Below are 27,940 nucleotides of genomic sequence, written 5' to 3' on the forward strand. Positions count from 1 at the left end.
CTATTTTTACTTAGTTCTGTTGAAGGGTCATGAGGACTCGAAACGTCAACTCTTTTCTTCTCCGCCGATGCTGCCAGACCTGCTGAGTTTTTCCAGGTAATTCTGTTTTTGTCATAAATTATGTGGCAGGTTTGGGGCGATACAGCATAAAACCCGCCACCGCAGCTGGCGGGTAAAATGTCATTTTACCCGCCTGCTACCGCACTTAGTGCAAATCTGGGATGATTCCGCCCTGGGTTTCTGAGAACAAGTTAATAAATTATAGCTCTTAGATCCTAACAGTGTAATTTTGGGCTCCATTTTTGAGAAAGGATGTACTTTCATTGAAGTTGACACAATGAAGGTTCAATAAATTGGTCCCTGGGATGAGGGGTTTTTTCCATGAGCAAATTGGGCCTATATTGTCTGGAATTTAGAAGAATGAGAGATGACCTCATTGAAACATACAAAATTCTGAAGGGGCTTGATAGGGTAGACGCTGAGAGCTTGATTCCACTGATCGGGAGTCTAAAACACGGGAGCACAGTCTCAAGATAAGGGGCTGATCATTTAGGACTGATGAGGACAAATATCTTAATCCAAAGGGTTGTGAATCTTTGAAATTCTGTAACCCAGACGGTTGTGGATGCTCCATTGTTTAATAGATTTAAGGCTAAAATAGACAGATTTTTGGTCTCCCAGGGAATCAAGGGATATGGGGAACGGGCAAGTGGGAAAGTGGAGTTGAAGACCAGCCATGAGCTTATTGAAAGGCAGGGCAGGCTCAATGGGCCATATGGTCTACTCCTGCTCCTATTTCTCGTGTTCTTGTGAGCACTGATCTTGGGGACCCCCTCCCTACTTCTCCTTAACATAATGTAAGGACTTTCTTTCCTGCCCTTCAGCCACTTTCCTATCCATACCCAAGACTAACCCTGGTTCCTTGAAGCTTTGAGTTTGACTAAAAGCCCACGTGGAACTTCTTCAATGCCTTCAGTAAGTCTATGTACGGCACATTATAGGACTTCCTACAGCCCACTCGAAGTGTTACCTCCTCAAAGAAGTTAAGGTGGTTGGTCAGGCAGGAATTTTGCCCTCTGACTTCATGTTGACTGTTATCAGTTGAATTATTATTTACAGAAAATCTCTGAATTTGCACAGGGTATGATCCCAACAGTTAGATTGCTCTTTGGTTCGAACCATGCAAAACTATTCAGGGTCAATGGGAGAGTTTCTATGGGAGCAGGTCAGGTGTCCACCAACCCACACAAGCTGTTAACTATGGTGCCTGCTGTCATCTGGCAGGGCGAGGGGGTGCCCAAAAAATAATTTTTAATCTCACTAGGTGTACCAGCTTCTAATTTTACTCCTTGGTAGCTTGGTCTTTGTCTCCGGTGTTAGACTGGTAAGGTTCCATGTGGTGGATGACTGGTAGCATAGCATGTGCTGCTGTCCTGAAAGATGGCAGTATACCACGGATGTAATCCGTGGGTGGTTTGACCCTTATCATCCTCTTCACCACCTTCAGCAACTTCCTCCCCTTGTGCCCTCCCTGTTGCTGTGGTATATTTACAGCAACGGAGAGAAGAAGGTTAGAATGGATTAGCATCAAACCCCTGGGCATAAGGAGACAGAGAAGGGGGTGGAAGGTTGTCTTTATGTGATGCTTCACAATGATGTGACATTGAGTAGCACTGAATGTTGACCAAGAGATAATTCAGTGGGACCCAGTGGCACCCACACTTAGATCTACCATTAATACCCTGAATTGGCTGTCACTGTGCAAATGCAATTTTTTGGATTGTTAGCTTGGTCTGCTGTTATCAGTTTTAACCCTTCATGGACCACCTCTATAACCTGTAAATTTAATAGCTCAAACCCAGGCACTTTTACACATTTGATTTCTAGGAGGTTAGTGGGTTGTAATTTGATTTTTGCCGCCTGGAGGAATTCTGGACAGGCATCCAGCACCTCACTTTTGGTGAATTTTCCATCAACACTGCTGGGCTGGTTGAGGTTTAAAACTTGGTCTGCTTTATTTTGCTTGCCAGTGGTTAACCCTTTATGGGTTTCATTGATATTCCCCTTGTGATCTCCACAAGTGCTATTTGCTTTGGGGTATGTTCCCTTCCCTTTCTCCTTTGTTTTGGGAATGGGTTTCCCCCTAACCTGTTCCATGTCGTCTGGAAAGCTACCGCCCCCAAATGGATGTTCAGTTCCTGCTGTGCTCCCCTCTGGCTCTTCAACTGAGTGGGGCTTCACCCTCACTCTTTCTTGGTTTATTTGGAAACTTCCCTGGTCACGATTTAAATCTGCTATGAAGGTGTCTGCTACCCAGATCACTAGCTCTCTTCCTTCATCCTTTTTAACTTTATGGGTCCTTCATGGACCTCTTCTACTTCTGCTGGCCTGGCTTCAGCCCTTTTAACTTCCTCAGTGTCTATCTTGACTATTTTACTGTTGTTGGTCTGGCTTTGGCCTTTTAAAATTCAAGTGGCTCCCCCTTAGCCACTTCAACCCTTATGCATTCTATCACCCCTTCGGAGGCTCGCCATAGGGCCTCGGAACCTTTCTCGGTTCCCTGCACCTCTGCCGAGTCCTGCTGGCTTTCTCCAGCCTTTTCAGCCTCTCTGGGCTGTCCTTGACTTTTCAAGGATATTCCCTCCAGCCTGCCAGGTCATTCCCTTGCAAAATGTTTATCCCTTGCATGGGTAGGCTTGGGATCACACTCATTGTTACTAGTCCAGTAACAAGCTCACTCTGCAAGTAAACTTTATTTAGTGACACCTTTATACACTCTTCTGTTGGCCCTTTTACAACCACACAGGAGTTTACTCTGTTTTCAGGTGGAAAATCCTCAATTTTCTCTGCCAGCAAAGTCTATGAGCAGCTAGTGTCTTGGAGAATGCTGATGATCTTGTCCGGCTCTTTTAAACAGTTTGGGGTCATCTTTCCTGGTAGTGACTCTGGCCATCTGTGTTCTGTGATGGCCCTTCTTATCTGTGCACCCTAGACCTGGTACCTGGTTACTAGACAGGCTGTAGTCATACACTGGTACTTGCTTAACACTTTTTTATTGGTACCACATCTAAACAGGTTACAGAGGAGGCACGTTGCTCCTGAGCATGGTGTTCCAATCTTTCTCTCTCTTTCTCTTGAGATAGAGAGAGAGAGAAAGTCAAACAAATGACTGACTGATGTCAGTGATACACCATCATCTACATCATGCATTAGCATATCCCATCTGTTAACCCTTTATACTACACCTCCCTCCCCCAAGTATACTATCCAGTTTTCAGCAACAATATGAAACTATATCTTTAAGTATTTACATTACGTTTCTGTAACTCCCTTTTAACAACTACAGATTCTACCCAATGCCAACTCCTACTCTTCCACCTCCCCAAATCACAGTCCTGGGGGATTCAATGTCTCAGTGTTCTTGGCCCTTAACAAAGACATCTTGGAGACATGAGAACTTTTTTCTGCATCCAGCAGATCATCATCAGTAGAACAAGACAGCAATTTAGCAGCATTGCTGATAAGTAGAGTGTAGGTTTCAGAACTAGTGTACTGTAAGGACAACGAGGGATTTTCCATGAAAGACTGATCAAAAAGAGAAGACTGAAGGGCATCAACTTTTGGAATTTCTGGGGCTAGAAGAGAAGAAATCAGGACTCTCCGAGGAACTTGTTGCTCCCTCGGAGCACACGGAAAGGCCTTCAGAAGAGGAATGATCTTCAACTCCAGGGAAAATAGTCATAGCTGTATCATTCACGGTTGAATTAAAGACTGAAAAAGTATTGAAGATCTGAGATTTCAATGAATAGAAATGATGAAGGAAAAAGCGACAACATTCCTTAAGCCTTTCAGGAAAAGAAGAAGAGATGATTTCCAGATGATATTTCAGAAGGAATGTCTACTTCCTGTAGGCAGTGGGAAGAGAACCACACTTCTCTCTTGTGAGGCTACTCCACTCTGGGCAATGGGAAACATTGCTGAAGATATGGGGACAAGAAAGCCACCTCCTGTAATGAGACAAATTTCCTGTAGACAATTAACTCTGAGACAAGATTTCTGTACAGGATTCTGCAGCTTCAGAAGTGCTAAAGTTTCTGACGTTGCTTATGTGCTGATATACAGCTCTAGAGGGAAGAAGATTTTCAGCTGGGACTGAGGTGTGAGTTTCAATTTACTTTCACCCCTGGAAGCTACCAGCTCTTTGGCCGTATGATCCTGTATGGACTTTGACATGGAATCAGGCAAGGCATTCTCCCTGGAGGACCCTTCATGGGCAGCTAGTGATAAACTAGGCAATACATTGGAAGGTCCAGTGGAACAAAGATCTGACTGCTGCTCAGCCAATAGGAACACAGCTGGTTCTTTCAAAAAGGCCCCAGAGACTTCATATGGTGTGTCCATAACTGGAAAGACAGATCAACCTCTAATACCTCATCCTCCAAAGGATTGCACAGTGCTGCAATGGCTTCCTCATCATCACTTTCTTCTGGAAAAAGCCAATTCAGGTCCAGGAGGTCTTCACCATCTGCCGCAGTGCCTTCTGTATCTGCCACCTCTGGCCTAACTTCATGAAGAACTGAGAGATTTATAACTTCAGTCTCCGCCTAGGGTCTAATGTTTGGCCTCTCTGTGAAAGAAAGGAACTTTTGGTGATTGAATAAACTTCCTCAGCTGCTGAAGCCTGAAGTTCCACTGGTTCTAAGTAAAAGGTTGAAGATTGTTCCATGCACATTGTGTTGTTCAAATGCTGGGCATCATTTGGCTTTTCCAAAATTCTTAGAAGTACGCTAACATCACCATTCAATAAGGATGTGCATTGATTGTGAACAACAGAGAGAGAATCAACGATCTGTTGCCCCTTGAAATGAAGAGGTGCAATAATCCCAGTCAATGGAGTCATGTGACGTCGAATGATAGCCCGGTTAAATTCTCTAAGCTCGGTGTGCCTCACATATTGGACAGGTTGATCTAAAGCAAGGCCACCTTTAGTCTGTAGACAGTGGAGGGTTTTTCATCTCGGATACCTGAAACTATGCAATCACTAATTAGCTTGTCCTTCAGCTCCCAGAACTAACTAGGCGCAATAGGTCGGTGCAAAATAATTCAATCGATTCCCCAGGTCATTGGGACCTTTGGTTAAAACATACTCGTTACATAACTGAATTTCACTTCGGGCTAAAATAGGTGTTAAAGGCTTTGAATACGGTCTCAAAGTCCACGATGGCCTCCTTGACCCCCTGTCTCAAGAGAACATTGTCTGCTACTGGTCCTACAGCATAAAGACAGGAACTGACTTGATGCTTCTGCTCTTTAGCATGAAGGCCCGATGCTGCTCCACACTGAAGGAAATGGCTGTTCCATAACTCCCGCTGCTGACCTTCCTGCGGGCCCTCGAGGCAGTCAAACAGGCAGGGTGGGGACAGGGGCTGCTCACCGGGTACGGTCATCGTTACCTCTCCGGTTTGCCTCCTCCTTCTGTCGAATCATAAGTACAAGTTGCTTTCAAGCTTTCCTTCACTCTCTTGTTCTGTCGATAACACTAATGTATTTTTTACATTGACGTCTTCACTGCTAGCACCATGTTCTGAGATGGTCCTTCTTATCTGTGGACTCTAGGCATGGTTCTTGGTTACTGAACAGACTATAGTCATATTCTGGTACTTGTTTAATAGTACTACATCTAAACGGGTTACAGAATAGGCACATTGCTCCTGAACATGGCGTTCCAACATCTCTCTCAATAGTGTAACACACGACTGATTGATGCCAGTGATGCATCAGCATCTATGTCATATATTAGCATATTGGGCAGGGTGTATAATAAGGCAACAGATGCAATATCTGTGCCCATAATTACCAGCTGACTCTCCTACTGTACACTTAATCTCGTCTGGGTTCCTATTTCTTGCCTGACTTCCCCTCGCTCTAGTCCTAATGAAATGATTCTTGATTAATGTTACTTGCAAGTCTTTTTGTCCCTATTTGGTTTAGGCAGCCCATCTCTCCTGTGTAAACCTTTTTGTTTTGAAAATATCAGGTCAGGACTCTATACTAAAGATCATTTTGGGGCCTGCATGTTTCAGGAAGCCTCCCCTTAGCCTGGGAATGGGAGTTGTGCTCTCCACTGGAGGCACCTCCTCTGAGGAGGAAGGGAGAGCCAGAAGGGGCAGGAGGCTGGGAGTCCACATTCAGCCCCCAGGGGAGCCATCTTTGGGAGGAGAGGCGTAGGCACAAGGGGCGCAGGGCCAATAGAAAGTCCAAGGCAGAAGAGGCCGCAGAAGACGCCACTATCCTGCTGCCAGGGTTTACAGGCGGCAAAGCAGCTACCCCAATATGTCTGAGGTGCAGTGCTGAAGGAGGCTCCATCTCTCAAGGGAGACAGTCACCTCCATCTGTCAGATGATAGGCCCTGAGATCTGCGCAAACTGTGTGGACGGGCATCCCGTGCCAGAGGCGTTGAAGGTCACAGCTGCCCTCAACTTCTATGCCTCCGGGGTCAGTGGGTGATCTTTGCAGAGTCTCCCAGTCAGCTGGTCCACACTTGTGTCAAGCAGGTGACAGACGCTCTGTTCAGGCATGCATTGACTTTCACCCGCTACCGCTGGGATGAGGCCAGCCAGACACAGCGAGCCAGAGGCTTCGCGGCCATTGCTGGCTTCCCCCGCGTCCAGGGTACAATAGACTGCCCATATGTGGCCATCAAGACACCAGCAGGTGAGCCCGGTGCCTTCGTCAACAGGAAGGGCTTCCACTCCATGAACGTGCAGATAGTGCGTGATCACAGGATGATGGTTCTCCAAGTCTGTGCCAGGTATCCAGGCAGCTCCCATGATGCCTACATACTCAGACATTCCCGGGTGCCAAGGCTCTTCAGTGCTCCAGCCCGGCTGGTTGGATGGCTGCTGGGCGACAATGACTATCCCCTCAAAAGCATCTCAGTTCCAGGACATCACTGCAGGAGTTCCTCAGGATAGTGTCCTCGGCCCATCCATCCTCAGTTGCTTCATCAATGATCTTCCTTCCATCATAAGGTCAGAAGTGGGGATGCTCGCTGATGTTGCACAATTTTCAGCACCATTCGCGACTCCTCAGATACTGAAAGTCCCTGTCCAAATGCAGCAAGACCTGGACAATATCCAGGCTTGGGCTGACAAGTGGCAAGTAACATTTGCACCACACAAGCGCCAGGCAATGCCCATCTCCAACAAGAGAGAATCTAGCCAATGCCCTTTGACATTCAATGGATTGCCGTCCCTGAATCCCCCACTGTCAATATCCCGGGGTTGCCAGAAGCTGAATTGGACTAGCCATGTGAATGCTGTGGGTGCGGGAGCAGGTCGGGGGCTGGGGGTCCTGCGGTGAGTGACTTGCCTCCTGGCTTACCGGGGCCGGTCCGCCGTCTGCAGGGAGCGAGTCGGGGGTGTGGTGGAGTGCTCCCCGCTTGGTTGGATGGGTTTAGCTCCGGTGGCGCTCGGGGGGCTCGACACCGTCCAGTACGGGCGGTCTGCTTGATTGGCACACCATTCACATTCACTCCCTCCACCGCTGACGCGCAGTTATTTAAAAATTCATTCACGGCATGTGGGCTTCGCTGTTTGGGCCAGCATTTGTTGCCTTTCCCTGGTTGCCTTTGAGAGGGTGCTGGTGAGCTGCCTTCTTGAACTGCTGCGGTCCATGCGCTGTGGGTGCACCCGCAGAACTGTTGGGAGGGGAGTTCCAGGATTTTCACCCAGCGACAGTGGAGGAGCAGTGATGTATTTCTGGGTCAGGGTGGTGGGTTACTTGGAGGAGGGCCTCCAGGTGGTGGTGTTCCCATCTGTCTGCTGCCCTTGTTCTCTGGGTGGTAGTGGTCGTGGGTTTGGAGGGTGCTGTCTGGGGAGCCTTGGTGGGTTCCTGCAGTGCGTCTTGTGGGTGGTACACACTGCTGCTACTGTGCATCAGTGGTGGAGGGAGTGAATGTTTGTGGATGTGGTGCCAATCAAGCCGTCTGCTTTGTCCTGGACGGTGTCCAGCTTCTTGAGTGTTGTAGGAACTGCACTCATCCAGGCAAGTGGGGAGTATTCCATCACACTCCTGACTTGTACCTTATCAATGGTGGACAGGCTCTGGGGAGTCAGGAGGTGAGTTACTCACCTGTAAATGGCAGCAATGTGTACCATCTGCGGGATCTGCTGCGGCAACTCGCCGGGGCTCCTTGGACAGCACATTCCGAGCCTTCGGCTGCTGCCATCTAGGGGGGGCGGGGGACATGTGGGGGCACCACTGCCTGTAGGTTCCCCTCTGGGTCACTCATCATCCTGACTTGGAGGTGTGTCGCTGTTCCTTTGCTGTCGCTGGGTCAAGATCCTGGAGCTCCCTCCCTGGCAGTGCTGTGGGTGCACCAACACCAGATGGACTGCAGCAACTCGCCACCACCTTCTCAAGGGCAATTTGGGATGGGAAATATATGCTAACCCAGCCAGTGCTGCCTACATCCCATGAAGGAATAAATAAAAATTTAAGGGTGGGCAACAAGTGCTGACCTAGCCAGCGACGTGCACATCCCACAAACGAATATAAGAAAATTTCATATCCTAGTTTATATGGGTGATGGTTTATGGACACTGCATATAAACAAAATGCAAATAAGTACAAGCATTATTGTAATTCCTGGATGAATGAAATCCTTTACAAATATTGTTGCACATGCAAGTATCAGGCATATGGGATACTTGCATTTGTTAGCCGAGGCATAGAATATAAAGAGCAGGGAGGTTATGCTGGAACTGTATAAAACGCTGGTTAGGTCACAGCTAGAATATTGTGTGCAGTTCTGGAATCCGCATTATAGGAAGGATGTGATTGCACTAGAGAGAGTGCAGAGGAGATTTACCAGAATGTTGCCTGGGCTGGGGAGTTTTAGTTATGAGGAGAGATTGGATAGACTGGGGTTATTTTCTTTGGAGCAGAGGAGATTGAGGGAGGACATGATTGAGGTCTATAAAATTATGATGGGCATAGATAGGGTAGACAGGAAGGAACTTTTCCCCTTGGTGGAGGGATCAATAACCAGGGGGCATAGATTTAAAGTAAGGGGCAGGAGGTTTAGAGGGAATGTGAGGAAGAATTTTTTCACCCAGAGGGTGGTGGGAATCTGGAACTCACTGCCTGAAAGGGTGGTAGAAGCGGAAACCCTCATAACATTTAAGAAGTGTTTGGATGTGCACTTGCGATGCCATGGCATACAGGGCTATGAGCCTAGTGCTGGAAAATGGGATTAGAATAGTTAGGTACTTGTTTCACCGGCACAGACTTGATGGGCTGAATGGCCTTTTTCTGTGCTGTCGTACTCTGTGAGTCTATAAATGGTGGCTCATGACGCCTCTCCGCCATCCAAGAACAGAGGCTAAGCAACAGTACAATAGGAGCCATAACTCCACAAGGGCTGTGGTGGAAAGAACCATCGGTTTTCTAAAGATGTGCTTCCAATGCCTGGACCGTTCAGGGGGCGGCGCACTCCAGTACCCCCCAGATCATGTGTCGCTGATAGTGGTTGTATGCTGCAGTCTCCACAATCTGGCGCTGGAAAGGGGCGATGCAATGGACGAGGAAGACATAGACGCAGTTGCTCCGGACGCACACGATGAGTCCAGCAGTAAGTCCGAGGATGAGCGCACACAGGAGAACACTGAGGGGATAGACGCTGACTCGGGCATACTCCAGAGAGGCAGGGACACCCAGGAGGCTTTAATCCAAAGAACCTTCAGCTAGCACACCAGTGATGGACCTTCAACACACGCCAGGCCTGCAGGCTCCATATTCGATACCTGAGTGCTAAATCTGCCTGGATAGTAACATTAACTAAGGCCTTTGTGAATAAAGCTGAATGTCAAACAACTCACTCATGAGGGTTCCCTTCCACCTGTAGAAGTAAGGAATCACCCTGAGGCATGGCAACGTATCAAAATTTATTGAGATTACAAACGTAACTTCAGAAACCAATAAAGAAGATGTTGTACATCACACCATGTCTTCAATTAACTACTATGGGGCAACATAAAAGCACCAGTAAGAAACCTGTGTTGTGCCTAAGGTGCCTTAAATTTACGCTTACGTTTGCTACGTCTGGGTGCTGTCCCCTCGCTGGCACTGGCATTCTGAGACAGCCTGCTCACTGTGCTGTCCTGTTGGCCTCGATGACCTTGGCGGCCATCGTCTGGCCCATGGAGCCTTTGATGGCCCTGCCTGGGAGGGAGCTGCCAGTTGCACAGCTGGCTTCTCCCCAGTTGCCGCAGCCTTATCAGATGCCACGGTCACTGACGGAGGGGTGGAGGAGCTGCTGCCCTCATCCAGAGAGGAGACTGCAGAGATGACAGGCAGCTGCTGTGCTGACATGAGGTCACTTTGGACCTCCCTGCTCACCGTAGATGGATGGGCACCAAACTGGGATACTTGGTGCCCAAACCATCTCCCACACGGGCAATGACCAGCTGATGTCAATGCCCCTGTGAGGGCTTGCAGGTCCGAGCGCAACCCCAATAGGCCCTGATTGTTCTCCTGGAGGAGCCTCTCCACGAGAGTCACCACTCTCTCCATGGAGGAAGCATGGCGCTCGGCCATGAGGCTCATTGCATCGATGATGCTCCGCGTGGACTCCTCCAGCATGGACATCATGCCACGCATAGCCTCATGCATCTCCGCCAGATCCTCCCGCATACCCTGCTGCATTTCCAGCATTTGCTGCCTCATGGTCGACTCCAGAGGCAAATCATCAGCCACCGATCAAGCATGTGCCTCCGACTGCCGGCACCCTGGGCACTCTCAGTCTCTGCCCGCACCTCAAGTGAGTGTGAAGTGCCCTCACTGAGGTGCTAGTATCTGCGCTGGTGCCTGCCTGGCTAGAATGGTATGACACTGGTGAGTCGATTTCCACTGGGTACTCATGTGTGAGATGTGGCCTCTCTGCCTCCTCCTCCTGGCCCTGCTCCAGTGATGCTGAAAGGAAGAACAAGGACATTTGATTAGTTACAGTGCAGACAATGTCACTTTGCATGCCCCGATCAGTATGCGCTCATCCTTCCATAATCAACATTCAACCCATGTTGCAAACTTCATTTACTGAGCATTCAGCAGTGCCATGGCTTTTGGGACACACATGGTGACCTGAGTGCTCGGCAAACATACTTCCCCATGGCACCCCAGCCTCACCGCCACTGGTGGACCTGGGCGCATGGCACCTCTCCAGATCCATGGCCTGCTGCTCAAAAGGTGTCAGGATCGCCAACTGGGCCTGGCCTCCGCCAGTCCGCATCCGCTCAGTGGAATTGTGCGCAGTCTTCTCCTGAAAAAGAGAGAAGAGCATTGATTAGTCCAGCCTATACCTGAATTCCCATCACATCCCTGCCAACCCAGCCAGAGTGGGACATTGCAGGGCTCCAGTTCTTCGTCCGCGCAGCTGCCGCACATTCACGCAAAGAAGCCAGGGCTGACCCCTCTTGCCCATGCTGCCTCCATCACATGTGGCACCACAAGGTGTAACCTTGCTAAGCAGGGACGCACAAGCACGTGGAGCGCAAAGACCAGCAGCTGCATTGGTGCCCTGCCACCTGGAAGCTCCCCTCCCAGCATGTTAGCACCCTGACTTTGACATGCTTCCCAGTTCCAGCACTATGCCTAAGTGCAGATGCTTGAGTTTCACCCCCATTCTATACTCTGGGTGTCAGTGTCACACATGCTGCGGGTGCAGAACCCATCCTAGCTCAACCCTCTCAGAGTGAACTGGGCATGGGCAATATCTGCTGGCCCACCCAGCGAGGGATACATGCCATGAAGGATTCAATGCCGTTACTGTACCCAGAGTTGCTGGGGAGAAAGGGTGACGACTGCATTAAGTGAACTCAGCCAACATGGTACTCACCCTTCCCAAGCGCAAGGAGGTCATCGAATCTTTGACGGCACTGGACCCATGTGTCTCGTACCACATTATGAGAACTCACACTCTTGGCTACCTCCTCCCACTCACGTTTGGTCAGGTGGGGAGGCCTCTGCTTCCCGTCCCTCAGAAGCAGGACCTCCCACTGTGCTGCCACCTTCTCCAGGAGGGCAGCTAGGCACACATCTGAGAAACGAGGGGCACACTACCCGGCTGCCCTACCCGCCGGCCTGGCCTGCCCCGCTGCCCTACCCTCCGGACCTGCGTACTGCACAGAAGCCCTCTGCTGTGCTCTTCTGTCAGCCATTGTGAGCAGCCTTGCAAAGGCTGCCAGGCCTTCATTTAAACAGGCTGCCAGGTTGCCATTGGACCCGGTGGTCTGTGCACGCCCGCCACCGCCCACCCACTCCAGCTGTCCTCGGGAGTCGAGAAATACGCTGGGCAGGCCTTAATTGGCCCGCCTGCATAAAATGGCGGCGCAGACCTGATCGTGGGCGGCGATCAGGTCTGCGTGTGCCCACGCCCGCTCCCGCTCGGCCCGCACGACATGGGGAAAATTCTCCCCTTGATGTATAACAGAGAATATTGGTCCAGAGTTTGCAGTTACTGGTGAAGTGATAGCACTTGCTGCTGACCTCGATCAAAGCTGCCTACAAACACCTAGTAATCTCTGTGGAGTGAATTTACCCTTTCCCAATGTTACTTTGACAACCCTGTCACCCCAAGAACCAATCTAGTGAATGTTTGCTGTACAATCTCCAATGCAAGTATATCCTTCCTTAAATACGGAGACCAAAATTCCACACAGTATTCCAGGTGTGGTTTCACCAAAGTCCCTTACAATTGTAGCAAGACTACATTATTCTTGTACTCCAATCCCCTTGCAAGAAAGGCAACATGCCATTTTCTTTCCTAATTGCTTCCTGTACCTGCAGGTTAACTTTTTCTGTTCATTGTTTGAGCCCATCAAGTCTGCACCACTTCTTTTATAATCCAGTCAGGCCTACCACACACCACCCCCAACTGTTCTTTCCCTATAATTTTTTTTCTCCAAGTATTTATCCAATTTCCTTTTGAACACTAATTTGAATCTGTATCCACCACAATATCAGAAAGGGAGTGCATTGCAAATCCTAACCACTCCTTGTGTAAAAGTTTTTCCTCGTGGTGCCTCTGGCTCTTTTCCCAATCAACTTAAATTAAGTTATATCTGGGCCATCTGATTATCGATCCTTCAGCCATTGGAAACGGTTTCTATTTTTTCTATGTAACCCTTCATAATTTTATACAGCTCCATCAAATCCCCTCAGACTTCTTGGCTTGAAGGAGAGCAACCTCAGCTTCCCTGTAATCCCTCATCCCTGGAGACATTCTAGTGAATCTCTTCTGACCCCTTAACAAAGCCTTCCCATCCTTCGGGTGCCCAGAATTGGGAACTACATTCACAGTGAGGTCGAACTGTTTTGTACAGGTTCAGTAAAACTTCTTGGCTTTTGTACTATATGCCTCTATTTATAAAGCCCATCAAAAGCTCAGGTTTCAGTAAGATACACTTTACAACCACAGGTCAGACAATTACACACAACTTAGCTGTTAATATTATGCAGCCAGCTCTGCTTCTTTGAACCTGACCCAATGCAATATCCAGACAGCAACATCCAAAAGACTTGAACCTCACAAGCACCGCAAACAACAATCCCAAGTACAAATGAGAATATCTTGAAGTAACAGTGACATATTTGATTGGTGCATGACTCGTGGTTTCACTTCCAAGTTTAAAAATGACAAAACTTACAGTAAATTAGCACCAAACAATTCACCTGCAGTAATGTGCTATTTCTAACCACACAAGTGGGCTTTGTTAACAGAAAAATTACACTTTACATTGAGTGATAAATATTTTCTCATTTTAAATTGAAACTAAGTACCATACTTACAAATGCCCAGCATGGAGCACATAATAGGAAAGCAAAGTATTGTAGATGCTGGAAATCTGAAATACAAACAGAAAATGCTAGAAATACTCAGCAGTCAGACAGCACCTGTGCAGAGAGAAACAGAGTCAACGCTTTAGGTCCACGATCTGCACTAGATCTGACAAAGGGTCACTGACCTCTGTTTCTCTTTGCACAGGTGTCACCAGCTGCGCTGAGTATTTCCAACACTTCCCATTTCAATGGAAGCAAAAATAACCCGTTTTTGCCAGTCCTCCAAAAAACAATCAGACTTCTTGTGAGCCTTTTACTCCACTTCAGCAAGAAACCCAGCAGCTGCCTGAGATCTGGTTCAGCACAACATTAAACATGAATTTCAAAAAGTAGTTAAACTACAAAGAAACAGTAAACAACTTGCTGAGCAAGGAAAACCAATGCCAAATCACTAACTACATCATTTAAAAAACTGAGTAATTAATAAAAATGACCATTAAAAAGTGCCAAGCAGCAGAGCTGACTAATAAAACTGTTTGTCTTTTTGCTTAAGAGGCAGAGCTCAGAGACAGACTAGGTCCCAAGTCCTGGTCACCAGGGAAGGAAGAAGGGCCCGGAACCGAGCTAAGGAGTTGGGTTTAACTAACACCAACCTTGCCTTTGCCTCTAGTGACACATACTCTGAGCTGGCCTCAGCAGAATTCACACAAAATTGGGGGTTGGAAGTGGGTTGCCTTTTAGCCTCCTCGCCTGGCCCAGTGTGTAGATAGGTTTTTAGGGAAGGGAGGAGAAAGAAGAAGGGGAGTATGTGTGTATGTGTTTGTGTATGTCCCTGCACAAAGCATCATATGTGTGTGTGTGGTTCTCTGTCTATCACACTCACACTCACTCACACACACTCACTCACTCTCACACACACTCACTCACACTCACATATATACTCACTCTCATACACACTCACTCACTCACTCTCATACATACTCACTTACTCTCACACACATGCTCACACACACTCATTCACACACACTCTCCCACACACTCACTCACCCTAACATTCACTCACACTCTCACACACTCACTCTCACATTCGCTCACTCTCACACATACTCGGCGTGTTTCTGATGGCAGGGGTGGGGGGGGCATGTAAAATAGGATGAGTGCCAACTCCACCGCCTCCCCACCCACCCCCGAGCTCACCGCCATAACACAGGGGTGGGTAGGTGCCGAAATCGGCAGACTATCCACCATATTCAAATAGGTAATAAAGGGTCGATTAGGCTTGTTACCAAGCCAATTGACCCTGATAATACGTTACTCACACCATAAAACATTTGGTGTGAGCAGTCAGATGGGAGTGAGCAGCCCGATTTTTTTTAATGCAACTTTCAAAGGGCCAGAAGGAAGGGCAGTTCAATCTTTGGGGGCTGTCTTTTGCGGATTAGGGGGCAGCCGCCCTAAGATTGAAGCCCCCTTTTCTTCCTGCCTCTCTCATAGCCTGCTCCCCTCCCTGACCAGCCAAAACCGTCCCTGGCCAAGACCCTGACCTCACTGGCTTCGGGTAGCCCTGGGCCTTCTCCATCTTCTTCTTGCAGTGCCAGCAGCGGACACTAACATGCCCTTGGCACTGCTGGGACTAATGGAGCTGCTGGCCAATCCGATTGGCTGGCAGCTCCAGAGGGTGGGACTCCCCCTCCAGTGAGGGACAGAAGTCCCACTTGGCCCATGTTGAACCTGCCTATAGCATGTTGTGGCTGTGGGGAGGGCCAGTGTCAAGCGGGTTGGCTCCACGCCGATTTTACTTCCAGTGGGGGTTTGGGGGCTGAGCTGCCTAAGGCCCCGTATTATTCTGTCCATTCTCACACACTAACTCACACACTCACTCACTCACTCTCATGCACACTTACTCATTCACTCTCTCTTGCACTCATTCACTCACTCACTCCCCCCATGCTTGGGAGGTTGGGAGATTAATATCACTGAGTAGGAATTTGGGATAGCTGTGGAGGTGACAAGGCACCCTTCCTCTCGGCCTTGTCTAACACTCGAGCTGTCCCAGGTCTCGGTATTGCTGCAGCTGCTGTTTCTCCTGGCCTCCCTGGCCCATTCCACCATATTGACGTGAGGGCGACTCCTGTAGTCCTTTAGTGAGCCAGCGCCTGTGTGGCAGGGTGAGAGCATGGCCAAAGGCAGACTACATCACCCAGAATGCATCCTGTCAAAACAAATGGCCGCATGGACTCAGGCTTTCGCTCCAGGTCAGTTTGATCTCGAGTGCTGTAAGTTTGTCCCAGACCGGACTGCCCACCAAGCCCTTGTGTCTGAACACACTGAGGCATGAGGCAGCCACTTGAGTTGGAGATGGGCGGTGCTGCAGTAAAGGCAAAAGCTGTGGGTTGAGCCTGGGCCCCCCCCAAAGACTCATGCCCCGGTGTTTTGCATCTTGTGCATCTCTCCCTCTCCCGGGCCTTGCCCTCTGTCCCTTTGCCTAGGTCATTAGTGTACATTGTAAATAGCTGAGGCCCCAGTATTGATCTTTGAGGCACTCCACTAGTCACAATCTGCCAACTTGAAAAAGCCCCATTTATGCCTACTCTCTGTTTATGTCCATTAACCAATCCTCTATCCATCTAATGTATCACCCCATCTCCATAAGCCCTCATCCTGTGTATTAACCTTTTGTGTGGCACCTTATCAAATACCTTTTGGAAATCCAAGTATACGACATCTACTGATTCCCCTTTATCTACCCTACTAGTCACATCCTTAAAAAACTCTAATAAATTTGTCAAACAGGGTTTCCCTTTTGTAAAGCCATGTTGACTTGTTTTCATCATACAATGCTTTTTTAAATGCATTGTTAAGACTTCCTTAATAATAGATTCCAGCACTTTCCCAACACTGATGTCAGGCTAACTGGCTTGTAGTTCCATATTTTTTGACTCCTTTCTTGAATAGCGGTGTTACATTTGCTAACTTCCAATCTGCTGGGTCTGTTCTAGGATTTAGGGAATTTTGGAAAATCATAATCATTGCATCCACTATCTCTGCAGCTAAATCTTTTAGAACCCTTGGGTGCCATCAGGTCCTGGGGATTTGTCGGATTTTAGTCCACTGAGTACATTTTCTTTACTGCTATTAATTACCTTAATTTCCTCACTTTTATTAGCCCTTAGCTTTTTCGCTATTTCTAGTATGCAATTTGTGTCTTCTATGGTGAAGACAGATACAAAATACCTGTGCAATGTCTCCACCATGTCCTTATTCTTCATGATAATCTCTGCTGTCTCTGCTTCTAAGGGACCAACATTTTCTTTAGCTATTTTCTTTTTATTTACATGTAAAAGCTCTTCCTGGCTTGTTTATTCTCATTCTATTTTTTCCCCTTTTTATCAACTTTTTAGTGGCCTTTTGCTGGTTTCTAAAACACTCCCAATCCTCAGACTTGCTACTATTCTTTGCAACCTTATAAGAGGTTTCTTCTGAATTCTCTATTGGATTACTTGATGACTATCTTATATTGATGATTTCTACTTTTCGCTCTTCCCCACAAGTTGGAACATTCCTTCTGTATCCGCTCTAGCAAAATCTTTCATAATTTTAAAGACGTCCGTTAGGTTACTGCCCACCCTTCACTTTTCAAGTATACAACATATACTCAGTCTGTTGGCCTTTCCTGGTAAGTATAACCTCACATTCAGGTACCATCCTTCTAAATTTTTTCTACATGCTCCCCTGTGCCCCAACCCTCTTTACTCAGAGGGTTGTGAATCTTTGGAATTATCCACTGGGGATGTGCTGTGGATAGTCAATCCTTGGGCATATTCAAGGCTGTGATTTATAGGCTTCTGAGCACTAAGAGAATCAAGAGGTGTGAGGAAAGTGGAGCTGATATGGACAATCTTATTGAATGGTGGAGCAAGTTAGATGGGTTCTATTGCCTATTCTTGTTCCTATTTCTTATATTCTCACACCTATTTTCAAATTAACTTGCAAATTATATGCCCATTCTACAAGTTTATTGATGTCTTCCTGTAATTTGCTGCTGTTTTCCTCAGTATAGATTATTCTGCCACAACTTAGAACAAATACAGAAATGTTGTTTTTGATTCCAATGTCAAAACCATGAATGTAAATTGTGAACAGCAGTGGTCCCAGCACTGATGCTTCTGGAACACCACTTCCTATTTTCTGCCATTCTTTTTGGTACCTTTTTGAAGGCCTTTTGAAAAACAAGACATAGTATACCAATTAAATTACCCTTGTGTACTCTCACTGTCACTTCTTCAAAGAATTCAATGAGTTAGGTGAAGAAAAACTTTCACTTGTGAAATCAATGCTGACTATTCATTATTATATTTTTGGTTTCTGGTTGTTTTTCTGTTTTCTCCTTCAGTGGGAATTCCATTATCTTTCCTACCACTGATGTTAAGCTGACTGGTCTACAGTTCCTTGGACTAATATTAGATATAATGCTTATAATATAGGTATAATGCAAATCCTTTGGCGCAATGCCTTGTAAATATTTGTAATAGTGCCTCGGCTATCTCTTTAGATTCTTTTAAAATGCATGAATGCAAACTGTCTGAACAAGGGGTTTAATTTAATATTCATCTCTTTTTATTTTAAATGCAATTTTATTATTTTTCATCTCACCTGCGGATGTCATCTCCACCTGATAGGGCTCCCTGGTAAACATTGAAGCCAAATAATTATTAAATATTTCTGCCATTTCACAACCACTGCCTGTGAAATCATTCTGACCATCCCTCACTGGCCCTAATCCCATCCCAACTTTCTTTTCTTTATTTATGTGCCTGCAGAATATTTTATTACTTTATGTTCCTTGCTAATTTAATTTCATACCCTCTCTTTGCCTTTTTAGTTGCTCTTTTTGACTGCTCTCCCAATTTTTTCATATTTACCTTGTCATACTCTCTCCTGCTCTCCATGTGCTTAGTGCATTCCTATTTTCTTACCTCACTTTTTCATATTTATTTATTCATCCATGGTGTCTCATTAAGGTTTATTTTATTCTTGTTTTTAAGCTTTTATTTTTCCTGGGCTCTACCATTTTAAATTTTCCCCATTGCCGTTTTACATCATCGTTTGTCAATGCTGTTGTCCATTTTCTTTTCCCAAGTTCTATTCTCAGCCCTTCAAAATCAGATTTTCTCCAATATATTACCTTGTTTTTTTGTCATACTTCTGTCCTTCTCCATTATTTCTTAAAACGCATTATATTGTGGTCACTATTGCCTAGATGTTCCCCTACTTTTACTTCCTTTAGCTGCCCTGGTTTATTCTCTATTACTAGATCTGTAGTATAAGAGTGTTTGACATAGCAAGGGTTAATGTGGGACTGGAGAACAGTACCGCCCACAGTATGATGTAGAGAGACACATGACAGTAGACAGGAGACAGAGTTGTATGGAGAGACTCAAGTAGAAGTCAAAGTTAGTTCCGAGTTTGGGCTATATTTTGTACATATGTATTTAGTTATGTATTACCAATAAATACTATTGTTCAACCTTACAAGCCTCTGAACCCCTTCATGAGACCTACTGAACAAACCCTTACAACAAGATCCAGTAATTAATTCTGCCTTTTTGGACTTCTTACATATTAGGTTGGAAAGGAAAGTCCTGTAACATTGTAGAAACTCCATCCCTTTATCCTCTTTATCTACCTCTTCTGGCACGGTAGTTGAAATCACCCATGGTTATTATTCTATGTCTTTTACCAATTTCTTTGAATTATTTTTGTATTTCTTCACCTCCCTTCCACTATCAAGAGGTCTGTAGACCATTAGTGTAATTGATGCTTTGTTTTTTTATCTCTATCCACATGGATTCTATTTCTGTTTTACTGATGGCTATGTTACATTTTATTATTACCATTATATTATCTCTAATAAATAAAACTGACCAGTTAGCTCAGTTGGTTAATGTGTGGCTCAGAATAAGGCCAACAGCATGGGTTCAATTCCTGGTCTAGCTGAGGTAGACTTGGGACCTGCCTCCTCACCTACTCCATGCTTGATGTGGACTAGTGTCCCTCAAACTATATAACCATTCTCTCTCTAATAGAGATAGATGTCTATGGTCCCTTGTGGACAATGGCTAATTACCTACCTATATAATAAATAAAGCTGCCCTGACCACTTTTGTTCCCTCTCTATCTTTTCTAAATGTGTTAGAGTCTACAATGTTTCATTCTCATTTCTGATTTTTTCTGTAGCCATGATCCTGTGATATCTGGTTCCTCCCAATGTATTATTACCTCCAGTTTTCTTGTTTTATTTTGAAACTGTACATTGCTGTATGTAAAGTTTAACTCATTATTAATAGCAGTTCCTCTCACTTTATTTTTAACTATTTTTAACACTCCTGTTCTATAACTATTTACTCCCTGGTCATTTATGTCCTTCCTTAGTTTAGTCTGTCCTATGGTCTGCTTTCCTGTTTCGTCATTTTTAGGCTTGTTTTATTTCTTGTGGATTCCTCTTCTCAACTTACTATTTTAAAGCCTTTGCCATCTCCCTTTCCAGCAAGACACTGGTCTCATTACAGTTCAGGTGAGCGCATCCTGTCGCTACAGCCATAAACAACACAGGAGCACAAGTACAGTGAGGTATATGCCTCTGCCAGAGCCACCATTGAGCATTCCATGGGCATGGTGAAGCATCTTTTCCAATTCTTAGACAATTCAGGCTATGTCCTTCAATATAGGTTTTATAAATTATTGTTTTGTCAATTGCTTAGGAGCCTGAATAGCTAGCTATGCAAGTATCTTTTCCATGTATGAGTGTCATTTTGTAAAGTCTCCACAGAGTGTATCTTCACTTAATCATCACATCTACTCAGTGCATGAAGAGTCCTGCCACTGTCTTTCATGCCCAATAATAAACTGCTTTCCTCTACATTTGCACAACAACCTAATTATCTTCAAGTCATCCCACTTTTCTCAACAGCTTATGTATTTCCTGCAGCCATATAAATGAAAGCTTCTGGAAATCTGCAAATCAGGTGCCATCGTGCTTTATTACTGAGAAAGCAATGTATCTCCGAATCTAGTTCCTTCCATCAATTCCTCTTCTTAACACTCTTTGTGTGTTGTGCTGTTTTACCTACTATTGCACTTTTTTTCTGTTAGCTGTGAGGTGGCAGCTGTATGTTTATGAAAGGCTTCTGCACCCTGTCCCTGTGAACACTGGGCTGAGATGGTCCAGATATAGGTTGTGTTTTCTGGCCCGCAGACAGTCATCAGAGGTGTTGACTAAAGAATGTGGGTGTTTCATCATGCGAAGGGACAGCAACATCATCCATTATCAACACAAGTCAGACGTTGTTCCTAGACTTTCATGTTAATGTGCCTACAAATCTAAAAGCAAATGGACCCATGGCATCCATAATATTATTAAAATCCCTATACGGACTTCATATAATGATTTGATTAGCAACACCTTCCAAGGAGGAGTTGACAGTTTATCCCAAGGCCTGTATAGCCACATGCGACATGCAAAGATTGGTATTAGAGCCTCTACTATGGGCGCTCCACTACATCCGTCTCTGGAGTTTCTTCAACAACAAAAAGACTGGTACATTTTGGTCACAAGATAAGATGTACTGCTCGGATAATAAGAATCTGAATGGGGTAGAGGAAAAAATGATCCAGGGTTCAGAAATACAAATTACTAAACGTATGGCCAGAGGACAAACACGACATTAAAAAAAGTGCAAAACGAGTATTGGGGTTCATTTCTGGAGGGGTGCAACTGAAAATCAGAGAAGTTATGTTAACTTGTTTTGCACCTTGTTTAGACCAAATTTGAAATACTGTACATTGTTCTGGTCTTCATATTATATGAAGTATATAAAGTATTGGCGAAGGTACAAAAAGCTTCACAAGGATGATACCAGTACCAAGAGAATATACTTTTCAGCAAAAACTGAGCAGACTAGGGCACTTTTCTCTATAAAAGAGAAGGCTGAGAGGTATCTTGATGAAGTCATTGAGATAATGAAAGGTTTCGATAAGGTAGGTGTAGATAAAATGTTACCATTTCTGTGGCAATCTAAAACCAGAGGTCTTAAATATAAGATCACCACTAATAAATTTAATAGGGAATTGAGGATAAACTTTTCCCAGAGTTTAGAATGTGCAATGTGCTACCACAAAGAATTGTTGAGGCAAATAGCCTAAATCCATTTAATGGGAAGCTGAATAAGCACATGGGGGGAAAGAAATAAGGATGTGTGGATAGTGTTAGATGAAATAGAGTGGAAAGACCCTCATGTAGTCCATAAACACCATTATAGACTAATTGGGCACTTCAGCGAAGTGTTACTATACAAAATTTGACACCAAAAACTTGGTCAAAGCAGTAGGTTTTAAGGAGCATCTTAATGGAGAAGAGAGAAGCGGAGAGAGTTAGGGAGGTGGGACAATGGATATCAAGAACGTACAAGAGGCCAGAACTGGAGAATGCAGAGTTATCAGTGCATTGTTGGGCTGAAGGAAATTATAGAGATATATTTTAAGATGTAGTCCAAGATGGACTGGTAGAGTTTCTATTCCATTCCACACCTCCCTCTAAACCATCACGATTCTCTCCGAACACGACGTTCTCAAATATTTTAATAAACACATCAACACATTGGTGCTTGGTATTATCATGTAGTTATGTTGATTTTACCCCATTGAAGTATTTACAATAGTTCAAGCTATTACCAACTTTAGAGTCATCCATTACTGTATTAGTGGGATCTAAATATATTAATTAGTCAATATTAGTTGGTTATGTATATACTTGGGAATTTCATTCCACATTATCCATCTGTTTAGGAATTGGTATTGCAGTCAGTGTACTTGTGTATTTATTTGTTGACAGTTGTTGTAAATCCCTGGTGTGATGGTGTTAATAACATTAAAGGGAAATGGTTTTCATTATGATTAATACACCTCTTGTGTCTTTGTTTTTATAAAGGATCGACCACAATCAAAGATTATAATACAGGTAAGTGGTGATAGCGATTTTTTTCCTAGTGAAGTGTAAGCTTTCTTCTGAAACAATTTTCAATTGTGTTTTCAATTTATGTGATTACAGTTCATACAGCTGAGACCAAAAGAGTCAGAGACTTGCTTCAGCACTCTTATAATGATCTCCTCAGCCAAACACATTGTCTGGTGCAGAATTGGGTGACTTAAACCAGATAGGCCATTGGATAGACTGCTGGTTTGTGCAGTTAGTTTATCTCATATGGCATAACAATGCATTGCTACAATTGGTCTCAGTAGATCTGTGGAAGGGATGAATAAATAAGCTATGCTGCCCACTCTCGATCGCTCTTCAGTGTACCTTGCTGCACAAAATGGGCGGATGTGCCTTGGGGTTGAATTTTATGCCGCCCCCCCGCCATAGCCGGCATATTTGAAAGGAGGAGGTGGCCAATTAATGGCCAATTAAGGACCTCATTCCGCCTCCACTGCAATAATACGTGATTGGCTAAGGCGGAAGGAAAGCGATTAGCCTAAGATTTCAGGTAAAGGTAGGAAGGAAGGGGGAGTACCTCCTTTGGGAGGAGGGCACCCCACCGCCATGACGGTGCCTTGACTTTTGTCCTCCCCCCAGCCCCTAAAACCCTCCCCTTACCTCGCTTGGGTCTCCAGTCCCTCCCCAGCCAAAATGCCCAGACTTACCTTAAAGTCCAGTAGCCATGGGCGGGGTTTTCCAGTCCCACCTGCCACAGGCATTGTCATGGGCAGGATGGAAAATTGAATGGACTAGCAAAAGATCCGTTGTCTTCAGGCAGAAATTTCCAGTCCCGTGGCGGGTGGAACCGGAAGATCCCGCCACATGTTCTTCCTTCCAGGGGACTGTATGTAGTCCCACTACTTGCTTCTGGCGCTGCTGGGACTACAGAACTGCCATCAGCTCTCGAGGACAAGACTTCCTGTCCTTGAGGGGCGGAAGTCCTACTCTTACCTCATGAAGACCGCCCCCTTCCCCCCCCCTGCCCCCCAGCCCCTCCAAGCCTATTATTGCTTCGGTGCAGCCAGATTGAAGGTTGGTGTGGTGCTGACTGACTTTGTGACCTGGCTGGTGGGGGGGAGGTGAGGAATATATCTCCCCCACCCCCACACCATAAAATTCACCCCTTGATATTAAATGTGGAATAGATTGAGCTCCCCATGATCAAATAGCTTATTATGCTCACTCACTAGACCTACAGATGAAGAACAGTGACTTTTGGGAGGTATCAGATGGTGATTGACACATGTCCCTCTTATGTTAACAGTGGAGGGGAGAAATTGCAAATGAGGCAATTAAGGGAGAAACAAAACGCTTCAGGTTCTTCTCTGGCATGTACTATTTACTGTCCAGGAAACTCATCAAGGTGCCAGCGACTTGGTTGCTGAATACACAAAAGATATCTGTAATTGTGTAAATTGAAAATAAAGGTAAAATCATTTCAGAAGTGCTGATTAAGGCCTCAAGAACTTTTCCTCTGAAGTGAAATACCCTGTTTATAGTGATCTATCAAGTCTGTGTAGCTCTGCTGGGCTTCATTATATTATAGAGACCAAGAGAACATATGTTCAGTTTTATCCCAGTGGAAGAACCATGGAGCCTTATTTCTGCAGGTCTGCAATCCCACTGGTTCATGTATCTTGGGGTTATTTACAGTATAGCCCACAATGGTTTTGTTCCCTGCTGGAAGAGGCAGAGGGTCTCTGGCAATGCAGACAAATAGCTGCAGCAAGCTCTCAATCCACCTATCTAGGTCAGCCACATGTTTTTGCCTGTATGGACCTTCCACCATGTAGAGGGGAAATGTGCAATTGAAAAGGAGAGGAACTCATCTGACTTTCCAGTAACAGCATATAGATGAATCTTGCATGCAGACAGTTAATATTCAGTTACCAGATTTTCCCCACAGGTTAATTAGGATACAATTCAGCACAACAGGAATTAAATAAGAAACAGGGGAGATGTAAAATGGGCTGCTGATTCGCTATCACCTGTTATACATTATTGCACAAAGTCAAAATTATCCCCATTGGTTTGATGACCTGTCTCCAATTTACATCTCCAGGTGCTGAAAAACAGCGGTCTGTGTAGACTGGCTTGAATTTGGTGTATTAGTCTTACTAGAGGGCCTATAAACACAATGTGCATTTAACATTACCTTTAGAAAGAAGCCAGCTCAAATCATCACTTCCTAAAATATCCTGTGGGATTACAAATGTCACCAGAGACACAAGCATCTTGAAGAGATCTAAAAGGCTTGTGGGAGGTAAAGAGGCTTTACAGGTATGTTCATTATTTCATTACTTTTAATCTCTATTGCTCTTTAAGAACCTGGGGTAGATGTTGACTTTGTGCAATAGTGTAAAACAAATGATAATGAGCTGGCAGCCGCTTTACATCTCTGCTGATATTATTTTCATTGCCCTCCAGGCAACTCCTCCGCCACCAAAAAGTCACTGAGTAGGTCAATGCCTGGAGCCTAGCTTCCAGGCCACTGTTGCAAAGTTGAAAATTCAGTGATCTCACCAGAGCTGTCAAGGTAAATGTACCATCCTCTTAGTCTCTATTCACACTTTCACCTCTCGCTTCACAATTGTCCCCTCCTTGCTTACCTTCACTCTCCTACAATCACCGCAACAAGCATCATTCCGCCTCCTTCCCCTCACACTCTCACACTCACTACTATTGCAACCCTTACTTCCCACTTCTCCCATCTTACACACTGCATATCAACTATGTGATTATGACAGCACATTCCCTATGTACCTCACAAGATGGTCACTAACACACACCGTAATTTCATGCAGAATCTTGTGCACAGCTATTGCTAGAATTCTGTCTCTGGGGAAGCCAAGCCTGCCTGCACCTCCTCCCCATCATGGGATAAAATGTGTTGGCCAGCAGAGGCATGGAAAGTCATAGCCCTGGTGAGTGGTACACATGGAGGAGACATTGTGCAAAGTTTCTTCACACCCTTTTCCTCTTGATCCCTCTTACTTGTACCTCACCTTATGCTGCAAGACAAAATGGAACTGCTTTCACCAGACTATTCTCTCCCTGCTTGGTATTAACACTAAAACCTATCCCTTGGTCTTCACTTTCATTTCAGATGTTGAAAAAAAATCAAGGCCCCTGTGCTACTTCAAGAGGAGATCAGCCTTCCTGAAGATGCACTGTCACTTCATCCAACCCTAGCAAGTCCCAGCTCAGAGATTGATAGTATGCATTCTTTTGAAGGTTGATTAGAAAATGGGTCTTCACATAATGAATCACATGGCACAAGCGTGTAGAAGGTCGGGCAGGAAGTTAGGATGCCACAGATGTCAGCTCACTGGAGAGGAGATTGTCTACATGCTCAGTTGCAGAGATTCATATGGTGATTTGGAAGGCCCAGGGTATAAAAGAAGGCTGATGGTCATACACCAGGATAAAACAAGGTGCACTGGACAGCCTTGCCAGTGTGTGAGTGCACAAAGCCTCAGAGCATGGAAGAGTCCAGCTCCATTATGTATCAAGACAGAGCATGGAGACCATTCTGTCCAACATGAGCAGAGTGACCAGTCACAAGAACATGACAATATTGCTCACCATCATGGAAGCCTGCTGACAGCTTCCATAATTGCTATGACTACTCTCATGGAAGCACAACCACTGACTTGGCTCTGGGGGCCAGTTTTGACAGACTTGCAGAATGTTATGTTACATCTGCACTCTGTTCTTGCACAAAGCTGTATGAGTGGGAGAGGCACTTGCTGTTATTTCTCAGGATGAATACATGCCTAGTGCCCTGTCAGCAACTCCTTTATTAGTTTTGGACAGCCAGCTGTGTCAGGCTGACACAACCAACACTAAGATATTGCAGTCTGCAGTTGAGCCCTCAACACCTGCTTGAGGTCACCTACCACAGCCTTCTGAAATGTCCTCAAATGAAGCTCAGCAGCCTTCACCTCTCAAGCTGTAACCATTGAGAAAATATTTTGTAGGAGCACTAAGATAAGTAAATAAGCACAGAAGATAACTACTTGCAATTCCCCAGTGTGATTCTTAATTTTTTCATTTAACTAATAGAGATGGAATTGTATTTTTGGATAAACTTGTTCTAGTTCCAGATTTTGTGTTAGTGTTTTATAGTTGTAATGAAATGAAGGCAAGAACCATAAATCTGGACTGAAGGAAGGCGATCGAATGGTGGTACTGTGGATTGTGGGACCATTAGTGCATTGGTGATGGGAGGAGTAGTTCAGCTGAAGCACTCTTAGATGAGCTGAGGCAGCGAGGGACACTAGAGGTCAATGCTATTTCAAATCAATAAGCATTTTAAAGCTCATTTCCAGCTTGCATCCTGGTTGCCTACAGAGGAACCCAATCCAATATGGTGGGTGGCAAATTTCTGTGCAAGAGGGGCTGTCCGTCAGAGTGGATGCTTAGATGACAAATTTACACTTGTTAAACAGGAGCAGTGCCACTGGATTTCTAGGACAATGCCTTTGATCAGGACTTGTGCCTTTCGTAGATAAATCAGGGTTCACAATGGTGGTACTGAGTTTGCGACCAGGACTCTCAAAGTAGTGATTCAAAGCTATTCCACACGGGGAGCTGCACTGCTTTTGCACCAATGTAAAAAAGATTTATGCTCACCGAAGGCCTGAGGAAGTATTTATATGAGAGTTTTCTGGGTCAGCTCTTTTTAATAGCTATTGGAGGGATGACTGGTGTAAATTCTGTGTAAAATGAATGTAATGTGCTGAGCGGCGTAGAAATTAGAGTACGGCCTTTAAGAGTTGTGACCAGACTGGGGGGAAAACACATAAGTGAGAAACATGGCTTGGCTCACTCACTTGACTGTTAGTTACCTTGACTACGTATCTTAGGAATCATTTTCTGCAATTTTTAAGAATATCATAGGAGCAGCTGGCATATGAAGCCAAACAAAAGCAGAGTCTGGCAGGCTGGCAAAGGAGAAGGTGGCACAATTTCATAGTCAAACCTGCAAACCAAGAGACTCAGGCTGCTGTATATCTGTGGCAAAAAGCCCCTCAGTGGTGTTACCTGCTGGAAGGTGGTACTGCC

The 27,940-nt window shown here is 45.4% G+C and overlaps 1 protein-coding gene across 1 annotated transcript in view; it reads left to right on the forward strand.

Moving 5' to 3' along the window:
* The window catches only part of LOC144680590 (complement factor I-like), a 94,919-nt gene that overhangs the window by 50,121 nt on the left and 16,858 nt on the right, over positions 1 to 27,940 (forward strand). Inside the window, exons 8-9 of the mRNA XM_078541750.1 lie at positions 22,826 to 22,855; positions 25,035 to 25,153. Of these exons, the coding sequence (XP_078397876.1) occupies positions 22,826 to 22,855; positions 25,035 to 25,153 (149 nt within the window). The remainder of the gene's footprint in view (positions 1 to 22,825; positions 22,856 to 25,034; positions 25,154 to 27,940) is intronic.

The sequence above is a fragment of the Cetorhinus maximus genome, chromosome 1 (genome assembly GCF_964194155.1).
Source record: "Cetorhinus maximus chromosome 1, sCetMax3.hap1.1, whole genome shotgun sequence".
Taxonomy (NCBI): Eukaryota; Metazoa; Chordata; class Chondrichthyes; order Lamniformes; family Cetorhinidae; genus Cetorhinus; species Cetorhinus maximus.